Source organism: Syngnathoides biaculeatus, chromosome 20, assembly GCF_019802595.1.
Source record: "Syngnathoides biaculeatus isolate LvHL_M chromosome 20, ASM1980259v1, whole genome shotgun sequence".
Classification (NCBI taxonomy): domain Eukaryota; kingdom Metazoa; phylum Chordata; class Actinopteri; order Syngnathiformes; family Syngnathidae; genus Syngnathoides; species Syngnathoides biaculeatus.
This window is the reverse complement of record NC_084659.1, coordinates 12,336,542-12,354,509: the sequence shown is the minus strand read 5'-3', so window position 1 is coordinate 12,354,509 and position 17,968 is coordinate 12,336,542. Positions and strand designations below refer to the sequence as shown.

General features: G+C 43.1%; 1 protein-coding gene across 3 annotated transcripts; it reads left to right on the top strand.

Moving 5' to 3' along the window:
- Positions 1-3,267: 3,267 nt before the first annotated feature.
- On the top strand, positions 3,268-17,935 carry LOC133493906 (zinc finger protein 771-like). 3 transcript variants are annotated; one of them, XM_061807904.1, is made up of 4 exons: positions 3,268-3,534; positions 7,295-7,437; positions 13,999-14,295; positions 16,502-17,935. In XM_061807904.1, exons 2-4 carry the CDS (start codon positions 7,311-7,313, stop codon positions 17,326-17,328), a joined length of 1,251 nt encoding a protein of 416 aa, XP_061663888.1. In that variant the 5' UTR covers positions 3,268-3,534; positions 7,295-7,310; the 3' UTR covers positions 17,329-17,935. The 3 variants fall into 3 exon arrangements, with proteins under 3 accessions (XP_061663888.1, XP_061663887.1, XP_061663886.1); XM_061807903.1 differs by having other exon boundaries at positions 3,268-3,539; XM_061807902.1 differs by having other exon boundaries at positions 3,268-3,539; positions 7,269-7,437.
- Positions 17,936-17,968: the final 33 nt, after the last annotated feature.

Genomic DNA, 17,968 nt, shown 5'->3' with positions numbered 1-17,968 from the left:
GGGGCTGCGAGCACGTTCAAAGGAGGATCACCAATTTTAACGTGCACGTTTTATAAATTGTATTATGAATGAAATACATCTATAAATAAAAGCTATTCTGTTTTCAGAATGTACACAATATAATCGTTTATTATTTAGGTGCATACCTTTACCCCCAAACGTGACAAATTCAACTAAGTACTAGAAGTGAAACTAAATTGAATTCAGATTTGCTTCATGGCATGCAAGCGTGTATATCGTATTCATTCAAAAATTTTAATTTGTTTTTGTAAATGATTGAAATGCATGAATTTGTCGATTATTAACGCCATGTTTTGTTATCAGTAAATAATAGACATTTTTTTCACCACTCATTCAAAGATTCAGATGAGAGCATTTACATTCCCATCAAAACATTTTTAAGAAAAATTTTGGTTTCGCAAACCTACAATGAAAATGTCAACAAACAAAAAAATACATTGCAAACCAAACCACGCCAACAATAACTTTAAATTTAAAAGGTTGCTTTCAACTGGTTTCATTTGTTTGTTTGTTTTTTAAACTCACAATAATATCCTGTCTGTTTTTCTTGGTGTAAATCTAAATTATTGCTTGGAAAATATCTTTAGCAATGCATGTTGAAAGCTAAATAATGCTACCAACCAGTTTTAAGGTTGATGTTATGAGGTCTCCTATATTTAAAATACAGAATTAGCTTTTTATGCATTGTATTGTCTGTGCTTTCATCCTCGATCAGGTTGTGCCAAGGTGGAATTTTAACATTATACACCAACTCGTACTGTACTTTCTACTTTGACTTCAGACCAGACCTTTTTTACTCAAAAAAAGAGAACATCTCAACCACTTTTTCTTCTATTATTCACATCCCCCGACATTCATTAAAGCAACAGCACTTCTTTATTTTTTACTTTCACCATTATTATCGAGAGTAAACACAAGCAGCATGTCTACCTCTCTTTGCTCTATGTTGCCCAGACTGTGTGGCTAACTGGTGAACTAATAAACTAGCAGGAGACCCTGTGCTTCTGTGTTGGAAAAAAAAGAAAAGACAGGCTGTGGTCCACTGGGGTGAATCGGTTTTAATGTGCGCTGACAATGTGCGACAAGTACGCCGTTGCATTGGTCTGGAATTGTTTTTTGATTTTTTTTTTTTTTAATCCATGCAATTTACAAAGACGAAATTCCGCCTATAGACTGTTTTCGACTGACGTCACTCACCTTCCAATTTAGAACGCGGGCGTCATCTTGGTTTGGTGAATGTTACGAAGCAGGAATCATTTCAGAAAGGTGTATGAATGGGGATGCACTGCTATGTTATCGGTTGCTCAAATGAAAGTGGGCATTGTAAAGCGTCTTTCTTTCGACCGCCAGCTGTGATCAAGAACCACTGCGAGAAAACGGAGCAGCTCGCAACCAAACGGCGACATCTATGGCTCTCTCGTATGAGCAGAGCTGCTCTCGCAGCCAAGCACAATACTCGTGTGTGAATGCAATGCGTGTCTCCAAAATCTGCATTTTCTTTCATTATAATAAGTTTGCAAAAACGAGTTACCGCACCGCTAGCTGTTTTGTGAGTTGAGTGAAAAACGTAGCCGTGGAAGTGGAGAAAAAGGTGCGGGCTCCTCTTGGGACTCGTCCCGGGTCGAAAATAATCATTTACAGCTCTTTCGTTGGTATAATCAACATAATTTAACACAACGCTGACTATAATCACGCATATTTAAAGTGCATTGTGCAGTAAACTAATCTTAGCAGTGTGGAGACAGGTTGCTTGCAATGGATACCGCCGCATGACGAACCCAGCCATTGATGAATCGGTTGTCGGCCTCCAGACCTTTGTAATTCTTTAGTTGGCCCACGGTATAAGCGCTTGTCGAGAAGAGGAGAAAGTTTACGATGTCTGGATAGGTTCCCGACACCCACATTTGTGTGTTTTTCCAAGGCACATGGGTCGATATTGTCAATCAAAGCACAATTCTTGTCCTAACGGTTTCTTGAAACAACATCTAATGAGTGCGATAACGTTCCAAAGTCTTTTTTAGCCATCATTGGTCACTTTTAACAATCGTACGAACATTTGTGTAACACCGGTCTATATGCAAAAGCATTGGAGTGGAAGGCCACCCATCCAACATGGCCTGGTGCCCCGGATGTAGTCACGTGGTCTAAAACCGTCTATAAACGGAAAAAAAAATCACGTCTGAATTAAAGCATTTTGATTCGGGGGTTGCCTGTCGGTGTTGCAGTGGCCACCACGTAGTTCTGCCCCTGCTGCAGACCCGCATAGTTCACATCGGATGTTAACAATGTTATACTAAATGAATCATAAATCTAGGCTCGTACATAAACAGGAATATCTCAAAAATGAAAATGCATGCAACAAGCGAATCAACTTGCTGGAAATTCAACACAGCGTCCAGTAATTGTCGTTGTAGTTTTTTTTTTTTTTTTTAACTTCTTTTTGTCCACAAGGTTCCTCCTTGCACACATTTTCGCGCGACGATCACAAAGCGTTCTGCTTGAGATTGGAGCGATGAGAAAAAGCAAACGCAAACCGAACACTAAAGAAAGGATTCGGAATCTAGATAAAGTTAAAAACGATGCAGAAAGCAATTTGTTTCAGTATATTGTTTCACAATCATAGATAAACAACGCTGATAGATTATAGCTGTTGTTTTTTTTTCAAACTCATTTTCCCCCGAAACATATTTCAGTATTTTTTTTCTTTTCTTTATTTTTTCTAGTTGTTGTCAGAAAGGAGATTTTACCTCAATCGTAATCTCTGTCAGGAAAATATTCTGTAGCACAATCGTCTCGTTTCCGCATGGCGAGAAATGAAAATAGATTAATTACCCGTGATCCTTTACGGCATAATTATTTAAAGGGGCAAGGTCCATTAATAGCTGCATAAAAAGAGCCAGAACTGCTCATCCCACTACAAACTCGATGTTTAACAACACTTGACCAAACAGATTTAAAACACAAGGTGTCAAGGTCCTTTTTTTTACGATTGTTGCCACGTTGTCGTTTTTTTTTTTAATCCTGACTTTTAAACTTCAATTTTTAATGCATGTCAATATTCGAAAGAGTCTTGCTGGTTTGCAAATCCTGGAATAGTTTAGTTACTCTCAGCAGTGAACTGGTTGGGTTATAACATAGGTCTTATTTAATCGTATTATTTTAAACCCGTAGCATTAACGTCCCTGTCGGGCTAAAATTTGCTTTTATTTTGAAGGGACGCCTGGTTCGTGTCGGTGGTCCGTCGTTTAAATATTTCCGGTCTTCTTCCTTCTGGCGAGGCGGAAGAAGTTTTGATGGGCTTCAGTAGATTTTTCTGAATTTGAGCCGAATGTTGTGAATCGTCGACATGGGGATATACCTGATCGCTAATTTAGTGGACTAAAACATCATCCGTGGAATCTTCGTGTCCGTCCGGTTGGGGTCGTTTCGGGCACATTGAATCTTTTCGGTCTAGTTTAGCCTAGCTTGCTAACAAAGAGAGACGATCGACATTACGCGAAGCAGAGATCAAGTGTAAGGTAAAGTCTTCCGTTTTTCCGCTAGTAACATTTGACAAAAGTGACACGTACGGTTTAAAAATTCACTCACTCACTAATAACTAAATTCTGTCGTCTTTGTCTGGGTCGTTATTATTTTCGTAATCTGGATTCTGAATTACGGCGTAACGGTGGTCGATTGGTTTGCTGTTCATTTCCTATATATACTTGTCTACTTAATTACTATATATATATATATATATATATATATACATATATATATATATATATATATATATATATACGATTTAAAAAAAAACGCATCTTTGCTCATTTATTTATGCTTGTGAGGCAAAGTGACTGAATGAACAAATTAATGGTTGGGACCGCCAAGGATTTTTTTAAAAAATGGTTCAAATCATGTAGTTTAGGGACCAAAGCATTCCTTGGACTGTGGGTAATGACAAAATAACAAATTTTTTTGATTACCTATTAATATTGTTGGTCTGCATGCTCAAAACAAACACACAAAAACAAGAAAACCACATGCGAAACATGTCTGCTTTTTCTTTGTTGCAAAAACATGAAAAAAACTGTTCCCAGCTTCTTTAATGCTATAAAATGAGTATTCTGTCAGTTTGTGTTTTAACTTTTCATTCAGGTCAGACATTAATACATCAGATGATTAATTATTCCATCTCTATATGAAATATTCAAAATCCAACAGGAAATGGGTTATATGTGTAATTTTCCCGAAGTTCGCCCGTGAACATTGAGCAAAAAGTAGACTTCCTGAAAGGGGAAATCCAGTGCTTTGCATAAACAGTGCATCAATATGTACCATATTTTGACAATATGATGTTAAATCTTCTCTCATTTAATCGTGTTTTGAGAAGATTTTTATCGACAATTACGGATTTTCAGGGGCACTGCCATTTTCGCGAGTCACATGATCTACGTGGGCGTATGTGACCTGTACCGCGCCGTTCCAAATGCTGGATTACATGGGACACCATTATGCCCAGCGCTGTTTTCTTGTATTTATCCTCATCTGATGGAGAAATAGCAGTATTTGTTGATTGGGAAGACAGAGGAATACTTCTATACAGATTTGAACCTGTGGCTGTAATTAATGTTGAATATTCGTATGGTTCTTCGGGTGGAAGGACTCGGAGTCTGACTACTCGGACGCCTACGTGCGACATAAGTGCGTAAACAAAGGCTCCCGGGAGCTCCGGGATGGCAGCCGCGGATTGTCTTTGGACGGGAATGACGCAAAGGCTGACGAGCAAGGTCTGGCGGTGGCCACGAGCCGAAGTTCCAGGCAGCGGAGGCCGTTAGCTCGGATATCGAAGCTAGGCTAAAGACCTCCGCCACCACCGAAGGTGTGCCATAAGCTCCGGCAGCGGCCGCGAGTGAGCTTCCAGGAAGCGGAGGCCGTTAGCCCCGGATGCCAAAGCTAGGCTAAAGGCCTCCGCCACCACCACCAAAGCTCGGCTAAAGGCCCCCGCCACCTGAAAGCTCGGCTCGCGGCCCGCTGCCGGAGCTCGCTCGTCAGACTCCGTGTCATTCCCGTCCGAAGAACCATCCAAATATTCAACATAAATTACATCCACAGGTTCAAATCTGTATGCAAGTATTCCTCAGTCTTCCCGATCAAACGATACTGGTATTTCTTCATCAGATGAGGATAAATCCAAGAAATCAGTGCTGGGCATAATGATGTCCCATGTAATCGAGCGTTTGGAACGGCACATAACACGTCCTATACGCCCACATAGGTCATGTGACTCGCGAAAATTGTAGCGCCCCTGAAAATTCACAATTGTAGTTAAAGATCTTCTCGAAACACTATTAAATGAGAGAGGATTTAACATTACATTGTCAAAATAGGGTACATATTACGTGACTTATTGATACACTGTTCATGCAAAACGTTGGATTTTCCCCTTTAACTTTAAAAGTTCCTGTGACTACAAAGACTGACACCAAAGGTTTCTTAAACTTGGGGAACGTCTACAACTTCATGGGAAGGTCCACAACTTTAGTCCTTAATTTCAAGACTGTTAGCTACGAGATGAAAGTCACCAACTGTGTCAGTCCTGTCACTGCTCAGTCCTTTCAAAATGGCTTTTACACACTGTGTCTACAACCTGTATTGGTTGGAAGCGATAACCTTTTGTGGAAAAAAAAAAAAACCTCAATTAACTCCAAATTATTCTGTGCGATGTATTAAAAGTATGCATAAAACTGAACTACCAATTACTTGGGCAAGTGCCTGATGTAAGAAAAACAAAAAACTAAGCAGGGAACTTTAGCTGCCACAGTGACACCTTCATGATCACCTTCAGTGGATCTTTAGCAGTACTTACACCTTAAACACTCTCAACATGCCGATCCAGCAGCATTCAACATATCTGAAACCATTCTGGCAAGAACAAGAAGCATACATAAACATCCCCAATTGTCGCTACGGTGTTGCATTTTATCAAGTCCAGTGACAGGTTGCGAGATCACTGTATCGCAATGAATGCAGAAATCAATATAATTTACATGTTTTTTATGGCCATGTGCAGAAATTTCAAGTTGAATGAACCAGTAAAAAGCCTCGATACAGTTTATAACATTTCCTTTTTATTGCTCATCTTGGTTCAGGACCACCTTGAGCAGCCATGTTCTTTTTCGGCACCGCCGGCGCTGCATGCAGGGTATTATTAATTCACCTCATATGATCCAAAATCGTACCAGATTACAGAGATAATTAGTTATTATGAGTGATAACATCATAATTCAACAAATACAAACCATATATGCATGTTTCACACTGAAAATCATGAAAAGATGATCTTCAAACTTTCACTTCGCATCAAAAACCCCTTAATGTCGTCACATTCCCTCCAAACTGGAATGCATCGCGCCAGGTCTCGGACCGTTCAAAACGCACAATTTCGGGTCTGATGCCGTAGTAGAACACATTTTTTTGCGAACCAAAAATGGAGTGCTTCTACAAAAACCAGAGTGCTAGCGGCAACGGCGGTCACTATTTAACGCTTTTTCGGCCTAGCTTAGCTTGCTTGCTAACAAAGAGACACGTTTATGATCAACACTTTTCTCAGCAATATCAAGCATGGGGTAAAGCCTTCTTTCCGCCACCAAACTTGAAAGGATGCCTCGTAAAATACTGAACGAATGATGGAATGACCCAATGCCAGAATAAAAAAAAAAACTGGACTGCACATTCTGTATCCATCATTGGTTCCGCCATGGTCAACAGGCTCGGACGTCTGGTCAGGGCAAAAACTATGGTAAACATCCGCACATTATGGAAAACGGTTCGATAATAATGGAACAATTAATTAGGAACGTTAAGCTGAAACACACTTACCGGTGAAAAGTTACTTCTTTGCGACCGCTTGCTTGGTTTTAACAGCCAACAGCGCAACAAAAAAACTAAACCTGACATATTCCAATTAAATTCAATGTTATTATGTTTCACAATTTACAATTGTAAGGGTGTCAAAGGATGTCAACTTTCGCTTGAAATAGTACCCAAAGCAATGTTTTGCTCTGACCACGTGAAAGGGGGCTGTGTGCAGTCCAGTTTTTATTCTAAGTCATTGGAATGAACCAACAGCTACATTCTATCGGTGTTGTTTGTCTGAGATTGTCTGAAATAATATCCTGGAACGATTATTTCCTGCATTGTTATTAACAAAATCACGATTCTGAATGCTTTGTTAAAATAGTCTCCGTACTTACATATTTGGCCAGCACTTGGTTTTCTCATCCCTCCAAAGTGATTGGTGTGTGAAAATGTGTACAAGAAGCCCAGCAGAGTACGAGGAAGAACCTTGGGGCCAAAAAGAGGAAAAGAAGCCACGCCGTCAACTACTTGACACTGTGTTCAGTCTGCAGCCTGAAACTGGGCTATGCAGAGCAGGTGTGTGTTCACTTCTTGTATGCATTTTAATTTTAGTAATGCTGTATTCCTGTTGATTTACAAGCCCTGTTTGATGATGCATTTAATATAACATTTTTAAATTTTATAAACATTCTAACATAAATATTTTAATAAAAAATACATATAACATTACTTCATCACTTCAATGTCTATACAAAAAAATAAATATGAGCGGAGAACGCGTCATCCATGCGTAAAGTTACGGAAGTGTCATTCGACGACATCCAAGTGGTCGCCATATTGGCTGCATCTTCCGTCCGTGACGTCACCCGGACATTCGCCATTGAAAATACGCTGTGGCCCCTACTGTGGGAGACGGAAGCTCGTTTCAAAGAAGAGAACATCTCACAACCGTGTGAAGTTACCGGGGCAGTATTACCCTATTCTTTCGAGCCATATTTAGATGATATGCATATCACAGCCAAACCGCCTCCCTGTCCGGTCCACTTCCGCGCCGTGACGAGCCACCCTGGCCACTTAGCTTTACGGTGTTGCCGTCACATGTTGCTGGGTGCACCATTGCCGGCAGCGTTGTTTATCGCCGCCGCCGTCCGCGAGCCCGATGCGGCAGCCTTTGCCGGCAAGCCAAGTCGGCTGGCGCAGGTGTCTGAATTTTGCTGGACAGCAGTTGTGACGTGGTGTCAAAATGTCTTTCCCTCAAATCTGACATAATCAAAATGTTCAGGGTTCCGGTTCTAGAAAAGTGCATAAAAATCAGGTCCTGTGCTGCAAGTCAGGGGCGGTGCTACCTCGAATTGAACCCTGTGTGAGTCCTCTCGATGCTCCAAGCTAATTTGTCAGGGGACAGATTTCCTGAATGAGCAGGTCAGGAGGTCGGCCAGGATGCCAAGCACCAGAGTCACCACGGGGCGACTTGGTCGGTCGGCCTTGAGGAGGAACCCAAAGGCACAACAGGAACCAGATGGGTGCAGGTGACAGCTTCAGAGAAAGGCCTCCCAAGATGTGGTCTTGAGCCGGCGGTTTGGGCGAAAAGCTGCCGTGGGTCAGTCGTCGCTGAGACGTTGACATGAGGTAGCCGTGGATAGGTCTCCGCCAAGGTGTGGTTATCAAGCAGCTGTTGTTTTGAGGCGGCCGTGGGTCAATCGCCACCAAAACAGGAGCGGGAGGTGGCCGACGATCGGTTGCCGCTGAAACAGGAGCGGGAGGCTGCCAACGATCGGTCGCCGCTGAGGCTTGGACATAAGACGGCCGGGGATCGGTCGCCATCAAGGCGTGGTCATCAGGTGGCCCCCGAAACCAGAGCGGAAAGCGACTGAGGATCCGCAGACCATAGAAAACAGGAAAGGCCTCAGAGCCGATCCCTGATGCAGTCCCACCGCCACCTTAAAGCTCAAGTGTCATAAAATGGATGATTTTTGGTATATTATTAATGATGATTAATTCTTTTCACCACAAGACATGATTTTGACGTATCCAGCTTTTTTTAACTCCCGCCATGAAAATTTTCTCAGGGATTTGTTGTCGAAGAAGCAGGAAGTGACGTTCATGGCAGGACCACCCTCAAATTGACTCGTTTGTTTCCATTAGTTTTACCTCCGCGAAGGTAGCTCGTTGTTCCTTCGTGTGAGCCAAAATGCCGGCTCGTTGCATTGCTGGAAATTGCTTGAACACTTGGGAGAATGGAATTGAGCCCTCCGTACAGGGCACTTAACCACGCCTCCTGAAGTGACGTCACGCCACGTGCGCTGACGTAAGACAAACAGTAAAAATGGCAAATACAATACAATCCACTCTGAACTGAGACAGACGCCATGCTTCTGATTTCATTCAATCATTCACACGTAGCAATGTTATGCGAGCGAAGAACGTCTCATTCATTTATACGAGACGTGGATTAAAAATCAAATTTAGGGCATATCTTCGTGCAAACACAGTCTGGTTAAGCTTCTGGCTGCGAGCCAGCAAGAAATCAATACGTTTGTGCAGTCCGATCATCCCTAAATATCGCTCAACAAACAATAAGTGTGTCAATAGTTCACACGCAGCAGTGTTATGCTAGCGAAGAACTTCAAATTCATTTATACGAGACATGGATTGAAAATCAAATATAGGGCATACCTTCGTGCAAACATATGTGTTCCGGTTGATATTAGATGGATTTAGTTGATGATGCGGTCTTCCACAAAGTTTGATCCATCGAAGGCATTTTTCGGACTGGGTCTTCGGTTTTGGAAAGGGTACGAATGGAACTCCACCAACTAGCCTTTCAGGATACCTGTCGTCACTATTACAAAGTCCGTGACTACACCTCTTAACCATGTTTTCTGTTAAATAACCCAAATATGCGATAAAACGCTAACTAAACCTATACTGGACCATTCAATGTTGTCAGAGAAATTGGCGGGAGCAAAAACGGGCTTTGGTCTATGCAGATCTCTGGCCTCTGATTGGTCAGTGACGCGGATTGCGCAATATCCACGGAGGGGTCAATTACCCATTATAAGTTTCAAAGAGACCCGGTTCGTTGTGAAAAATGGATTGCACGGGTGCAGAGGACGAGAGCTTCGTGGGTTCCAAATAACAGGTAGGTGTGTATACAGCTACTAAAAAAATATAATAGTTTGGGGTGGACCACGTAATCGGTCTCTCATAACGTAACAAAAGATCTACGTATGAAATGTGTCGATGCACAGCGGGCCAAAACTCAGCCGCACAGGCTGAGGCGCCGCCTTCGGCGGTCACATCTTCCGCGAAGGCTTCGCGTCGGGCTTTGCGATGAGGGCGGCTCTGAAGAACCCAGCCGAGAATGCGTTACTCAGTCGCGTGCGAGCATGAAGCGCACCGCCTCGACTGTGAACACAAAGCAGCACCACTCGGCTCCGTCATAAGCCACACCGGCCGCCTGGGATGAGCCGCGATGGCTCATCTCCGCCGCGGAAGTGGATCGGACGGGATGCGGTTTGGCCGTGATGGCACATCATCTGAATATGGCTCGAAACAATAGTGTAATATTGCCCCGGTAACTTCACTCGGTTGTGTGGTGTTGTAGTTTTCGGAAAGAGCTTCCGTGTCAGAAGGGGCCTTGGGAAAAATGCGAATATCTCTGTTGTCCGGCTTCCATAGTAGCAGGCACTGCGCGTTTTCAACGGCGGAAGTGACGATGACGTCAAGGACAGATGACGCGACTAACATGGCGACCACTTGGATGTCGAGGGACACTCAATTGCGCAACTTTGTGCATGGATGACGCGCTCTCCGCTCACTTTTTTTTTTTTTGTATGGACATTGAAGTGAATACTGTTATATGTATTTTTCATTACAATATCTACTTTAGAATGTTTATAGGGATGTCACCCCCAATTATTCTGTCACACCTACAACCACCTCACCATTGTTCTGCTGCCCTCATACATTCTACATATTTCTCCACCACACCAGACTTCCGCATGCAGTACCACAATTTCTCCCTTGGTTCTCAGTCATCAGCTTTCTCTAGCTCCACAAAGACACAATGTAGCTCCTTCTGTACTTTTCCACTAGCATCCTCAAGGCAAATAATACATCTGTGGTACTCTTTCTGGGCATGAAACCATACTGTTGCTCGCAGATACTTACTTCTGTCCTGAGTCTAGCCTCCACTACTCTTTCCCATAACGTCATTGTGTGGCTCATCAACTTTATTCCACTATAGTTCCCACAGCTCTGATCATCGCCGTTGTTCTTAAAAATGGGAACTTGCACACTTTTCCTCCATAAGTAATAAGTTGGTCAAAATCACCAGAGCCACCTCTCCAAATTGCTTCCATACCTCCACAGGAATGTCATCAAGACCAACTGCCTTTCCATTTTTCATCTTCTTTAGTGCTTTCCTAACTTCCCCCTTACTAATCATTGCCACTTCCTGGTCCTTCACACTTGCCTCGTTTACTCTTCCTTCTCTCTCATTTTCTTCAAGTATTCTTTTCATCTATTTAGCACACTACTGGTACGATTTCCATCGCTGTCCTTAATCACCCTTACCTGCTGCACATCCTCCCTATCTCTATCTCTCTGTCTGGCCAACTTGTAGAGATCCTTTTCTCATTCTTTCGTGTCCATCTTGGTGAACATGTCGTCATATGCCTCTTGCTTAGCCTTTGCCACCTCTACCTTTGCCCTACGTCGCATCTCGATGTATTCCTTTCGGCTTTCAGTCCTCTCAGTGAGGCCCCATAGGGTTACTCAATGTTTAGAGCATTGGTTTGGTAAACCAGGGGTCATGAGGTCATATCTTACTGGGGCCTCTACTCCCCAAGAGGGGTTGTTGTTAGGAAGGGCATCTGGCGTAAAAAGTGTGCCAAATAAATGAGTTTTCATCTAAGACAGGGGTCGACTGAGAGAGCCGTAAAGGCCAAATGTTTCCAAAATGTGATTTCAAAAGAGCCGTACAGTATTTTAAAAACTAAGTACAAGTGTATTTGCACATTTATGTAAGAGCAACACTTTTAGAGTACAATAAGTCTGAATTATTTTAAATAACATTGTTACGCTGTTGCTTACTTCTTACCATTAGTCAGTTAGTGTTGCAAGGTTTTGCTGATGGCTTTGGAGTTCACACATCGTCAGATTAAGCTTCACGCAGGCATTGAGACTTCCATCCGTTCATCGTGAACGGAATTCAATTTGATTTGCCGTCATGCTGGTACGGTGGTGAACAGTTCTTTCCGACAAAGGCGTGCCTTTTATTCATTTGATTATCTTGCCTTAATGCGAAGTTGGCAAAATGTTTACTGGCAACGTTGAGTACGAATGCTTTCCATTCTTGTTGAAAACTTCGGTAGTCATATTTGTTTCTCTGAGCGACCTTTGTTAAAAGCGTTTCCATAATTAGTTCTGACACAATCGACGTTAGACCCCTCTGAGCCTGTGGATGTTGACTACCGCGCAAGAAACTACGGCAACCCCACTAGGACAAACTGTCTTTGCGTCATTTGCGTTGACTCCCACGACAAGCTACGGCAAGCCCACTAGGACAAACATTCTCTGCACAGAAATCAGATGTACAGTATGTCGTTATGAGGGCCCCGCGAGCCATATGTGACCACCAAAAGAGCCAAGTATGGCTCGCGAGCCACAGGTTCCCGACCTCTGATCGAAGATGACACGCTGCGGCGACCCCTAACGGGACAGGGCGAAGGGAAAGAAGAAGTGGCTAAAAGCAACCCAACTTGGACTTTCCTCCATACTGAACGTTTGTCCTCCATCACAGCAAAAGTCATTCATTCAGTGGTTATCTGCCACAATTGACCCCTCCGTACAGGGCACTTAACCACGCCTCCTGAAGTTACGTCACCCCACGTGTGCTAACCGCAGACAAACAATTAGCAAAAATGGCGGCGCAGGAAGAAAAGACTAGAGCGAAATTGTCCGATTTACCAGCTGATTTCTCACCCGCATTCTTAGCGAATAGTGAAATATCGTTGAAAAGCAGACAGCAGGGCTTCAAGTATTTCAGCGAGGGGTATTTCAATGGTATTTACATGCATATCGACGGAGAAACCATCGATATTGGCGCGAGATCTTTCCGGAGTCAGAGGAGACCGAGAAGCCACATAATATAATATATGATAACCCAAAGACGAATTCGTCATTGACAGTTTCCTATTTTCGTGTTACCTATCACACTTGTGTGCAGAATCTGTATGTGTATCTGTATAGCCGTTTGTGAACCGCCGTATGAAGGAAAAGAAGGCGAGGCTTGATTTACGAGTTGTTTCTCTCGTTATCTTTGTGTAACGTCACGCGCTCCCCTCAATAATTATTCTTGAATTAGTGCCGAACCTACGTAAGTCCCGACCGAGTACGACAATCACTACTTTAGTGTCCTCAAACATCCTTCCTTCAGTCTTGGTGTCCCGGTGCACATCGAAGGCTTTTAGGACTGCCAGTCCGGTTTAGCTTAGCTCGGTAGCCGAGAACAGAGACACGTTTGTGGAGTCAGATCATCACAAAATATCGCTCAACACAGATCAAGTGTGTCAGTAATTCACACGCAGCTATGTTATGCAAGCGAAGAACTGCTAATTCATTTATATGAGACATGTATTGAAAATATAGGTCTTACCTTTGTGCAAGCATATCTGTTCCGGTTGATGGATTCATTTGATCATGCGGTCTTCCACAAAGTTTGATCCATTGAAGACATTTTTCATACTGGGTCTTCGGTTTTGGAGAGGGTACGAATCGAACTCCACCAACTAGCCTTTCAGGATACCTGTCGTCACTATTACAGAGTCCGTGACTACACCTCTTAACCATATCTATTGTTAAAGAACCCAAATACGCGATAAAACGCTAACAAAAGCTATATTTCATCATGCAACGTTGTCTGAGGGAACTGCGGGTCCAAAAAAGGGGGCGTGGTTTATGCAGATCTCTGGCCTCTGATTGGTCAGCGACACGGATGACGCAATTTCTACGGAGGGGTCAATTGTAAGTTACTGACTAACAACTGACACTCATTTCCTCGACTACATTGTGCAGTTGCAGTTAAATATTGTGAGCAAATTAGATTTAACCTCTTTGTCTTTTGTCTTGCAGATATCAGTGAATATCTTCACGCAGAGCGGCAGCAGTCAGTGTCCGGTCACATCAAAGAGGAAGGGGAGGGTGAAGGGGTTCTATGCGTTAAAGAAAAGGAGGTAGAAATCCTCCATGTGAAAGAGGAAGAGCGGGAGGAAAGCATCCAGGTTCCAGCCACCGGTGTCCAGTTGAAGAGTGAAGATGGTCAAAGTGAGAAGAGACGAGGGGCGGAGCTTCCAAGCAGGAACAGCTCAAGTGATGGAGACCATTGTGAAGGATCACAAACAGACGGAGATGATGGTGAACACTCTAAAGGTGATATGACGTGTCATACTGCCGATAAATGCTGGAAATGTTCTCAGTGTTGGACAACTTTTGCTCCTATGAGGAATTTCAAATAATACATGAAAAGACACACAGAAGAAATGCCTTTTGCATGCTCAGTTTGTGTTTCATTCACTCAAATTTGACAAGGCACACAAAAACACACTCTGGTGAGAAGCCTTTTTCCTTTTCAGTTTGTGGTAAAAGATTTATTCAGAAATCGATCCCTGAGCTCCCGTTATTTATACATCGGCAAGGTGGACGACATTATGTTTCTAACCGAATTTATTGAAGACGCGACCGACAGCACATCAAGCCCAGGCCGACTATTAGGCTACCTGGCCTCATGTGACTCAGGACTGCGTAACAAAGGCACAGTATTGTGCCCTTAATCTTTTACTCTGTGAAAGAAATCACGAAGGAGGAACACTTACCTGTATGCTAACACGGAAAGCTAAAGGGAGTGGAATATTATTTTTTTAATATCGAGGCAAACTCCATTTATTCAATTTTTTTTTTTAAACAATAAAACCTGTGTATGAGTTCACCACAAGCAAAGCCAAATGTTTATTTGTTTAAAATTTTGTGACAATGTATAATACAAATCCAGTATTTCACAAAATTCTCAAATCTTTCATGTGAATAACAAAAAATGATCTTAACTGTAATGTTGGCTTTCTAAAAAGTGTATCGATTAAGCTTGTTAGCTTAGCTTGGCGACACATCGGCACGATGGAGGTTGAGACCCGGCAGCGGGATAGCATCGTCGGGCAATCGTCCACAAAGCCAAGTCTCCGTGAAGCACAGAGCTGCAGAACGTCCGAAGTCTTTCGTCGGAAGCGTTAGACGATGTCCCCGCTAAAGGCCCCGTCACACCATGACATTCTGGTCAGCGTTCTATAGCGTTTGATGAAACCTCAGTCGTCGCCCATGGTCACCGGGATAGCGCCAGAACAGCGTTGTTTGAACGCTAGTGAACCTCAATGATCACCGGGAATCGGCGGAGAACACCGATCTGGGAAAAAAGTTTTGAACATGCACAAAAGTTCTCACCGAGACCAGCGTTCATCAACGCTTAATTTTAAACGCTGCAGAACGTTTGTGGAACGTTTTACTAACGTTCGCCAAGCGTTGCACACGTTTGGCTATCGTTAGTCAGTCGTTACTCCAGCGTTACTTGGTTGTTACTAATCGTTTGTTACCGTCGGACCGTCATCACTGGGGTTTTCATGGTGTTTAGGGTCTCCAGGGGGTGTCACATGGTGCATTAATTCTCGGACGTGCTCTTCCTCCTGGTGTTCTTTTTCCTCCAAAGACATTGCTAGCGAAAGAGGCTTTGCATTCTTACTTGCAGCGCTAGTTGCTGAAGTCCGCACCCCACCTTTTTTTTTCGTCTAGGCGGCATGACGCTGACTGTTCAAATTCACGAGAACAACTAAGGGGATTATGAAATTTCCAACGTTTTCGTTCCCGTTCCACTGTAAAAATTACACGCTAGCAAAACGCTATTCTGTCGTTATTCACCCTTTAGTCACAAGCTCAACACGCTCGTCTAACGTTGACACATCGCTTGTTACACGTTAGCATACGCTAATGGTTTTTAGGGGTGTCTTATTTGGTCGCTGTTACACGCTTCACGTGCGTTAGACACACGTTAGTCATGCGTTAGACACACGTTAATCACACGCCAGATGTGTCATCCGCGTTTGAGAATGCTGAAAAATAGAACGATTGAAATGTTCAGAGAACGTTGACCAGAACGTCATGGTGTGACGGAGCCTTTACGCAACCGGACTTTGTGTACTGGATCGCGAGACTTTGAAGAGTGCGCCGACTAGTAACTCTGGGAAAAGCTTCAGCAACTTGGCGAAAGTTGTCAAAAAAAAGTCAGAAGTTAAGTCAGAAGAAGGCTCTCTGATGGTTAGCAAGTCCTCTCTTGTGTACTTGAGTTCCGAGACGCCAGAGAAATACAAACAGTAACCAAGAGTATTCCGTAGACTTCCACACGGGGTATGTGTTAGGTAGAGAGGTAAAATGGCGGTGCGCAGTGGTTCAGCAAAAAATGTGACGTCAGTGAAAACAACCCACTGTGAGTTACTGAGTAATAACACCCCATTTCCTCTACTACATTGTGCAGTTGGAGTTAAATATTGTGAACAAATGAGATTTAACCACTTTGTGTTTGTCTGTCTTGCAGATGTCAGTGAATCTCTTCATCCAGGCTGGCAGCAGTCAGTGTCCAGTCACATCAAAGAGGAAGAAAAGGTTGAAGACGTGAAACACGTCAAAGACAAGAAGGAAGAAATCTTACACATGAAAGAGGACGAGGAGGAGGAAATCATCCAGCTTCCATTCACTGGTGTTCATTTGAAGAACGAAGATGGTCAATGTGAGGAGAGACGAGGGCCGGAGCCTCCAAACGGCAACAGCTCAAGTGGTGGAGACCACTGTAGAAGATCAAAAACAGACTGTGATGATGAACAGTCAGAAGGTGATATGACACGTCACACTTCCAACAGATGCTGGAAATGTTCTCAGTGTGGGAAAACTTTTATTTCCAAGGGCAATTTAACAGGACACATGAAAATACACACGGGAGAGAAGCCTTTTTTCTGCTCAGTTTGTGGTCAAAGATTCAATCGGAAGGAACACTTAACAAGACACACAAGAACACACACTGGTGTGAAACCTTTTTCATGTCCAGTTTGTGATAAAAGATTCACTGAGAATGGAAGTTTAAAAAGACACACAAGCACACACACTGGTGAGAAACCTTTTTCCTGCTCAGTTTGTGGAAAAAGATTCCCTCGGAAGGGAACCTTAAAAACACACACAAGAACGCACACTGGTGAGAAACCTTTTTCCTGTTCAGTTTGTAGTCAAAGATTCTCTCAGCAGGGAACCTTACAAAAACACACAAAAACACACACTGGCGAGGAACCTTTTTCCTGTTTAATTTGTGGTCAAAAATTCTCTCTGAAGGGAAGCTTAAAGGTCCACTGTAATGAAATGCATGTTTTTTAGTTTGTTATTAATGAGAAAAAAGACAGTTGTGGGCCGGGCGTAATCCACTCTAAAAGTAGCAAGGGATCCGTGTACGTAAGTTTTCTTTTTTCTTTTGACTTCTCCTGTTCGGGGTCACCACCGCGTGTCATCTTTTTTCATCTCTGCCTATCTCGTACATCCTCCTCTCCAACACTCACTGTCCTCATGTCTCCCCTCATGACATCGATCCGTCACAGATTTTCTCAGTACAGTAATCCCTTGTTTTTGCGGTCAATGGGGACCAGAACCCTCCCTGAAATGTGAAAAAACAAGAAAAACCGAACAGGATAAAGCCACTCGTGCTCTTTTTGGTCGACGTCGCGCCGGGGGTCTCGCCTTGTTGTAAACAGCACATACTGTAAACTGATCTGGCTTTTTTCCTTTAGGGTGGGGGGGGGGTGCGATGCACTGAATTATTAAGATGCCTTTCGTAAAAATGTATTCATGTGTTTTGGTGATGACTGACATTTTCTCACATTTCTTGGGCGAGCCATGCCAGGAAGTGCTGTTTGTCATTATTTGGATGACATCCTTTTCCATCCTAATCCATAAATTTGTTTTGTTTTTTGAAGCACAATAAATTTGAGAGAACATCATTTTTGGCGTACTTGCTATTTTT

Coding starts and splice junctions, on each gene's coding strand:
- LOC133493906 (XM_061807904.1), top strand. CDS start 7,311: ATGTGTACAAGAAGCCCAGCAGAGTACGAGGAAGAACCTTGGGGCCAA. Junction 7,438..13,998: donor AACTGGGCTATGCAGAGCAG/GTGTGTGTTCAC, acceptor TTTGTCTTGCAG/ATATCAGTGAATATCTTCAC. Junction 14,296..16,501: donor TGATGGTGAACACTCTAAAG/GTGATATGACGT, acceptor TCTGTCTTGCAG/ATGTCAGTGAATCTCTTCAT.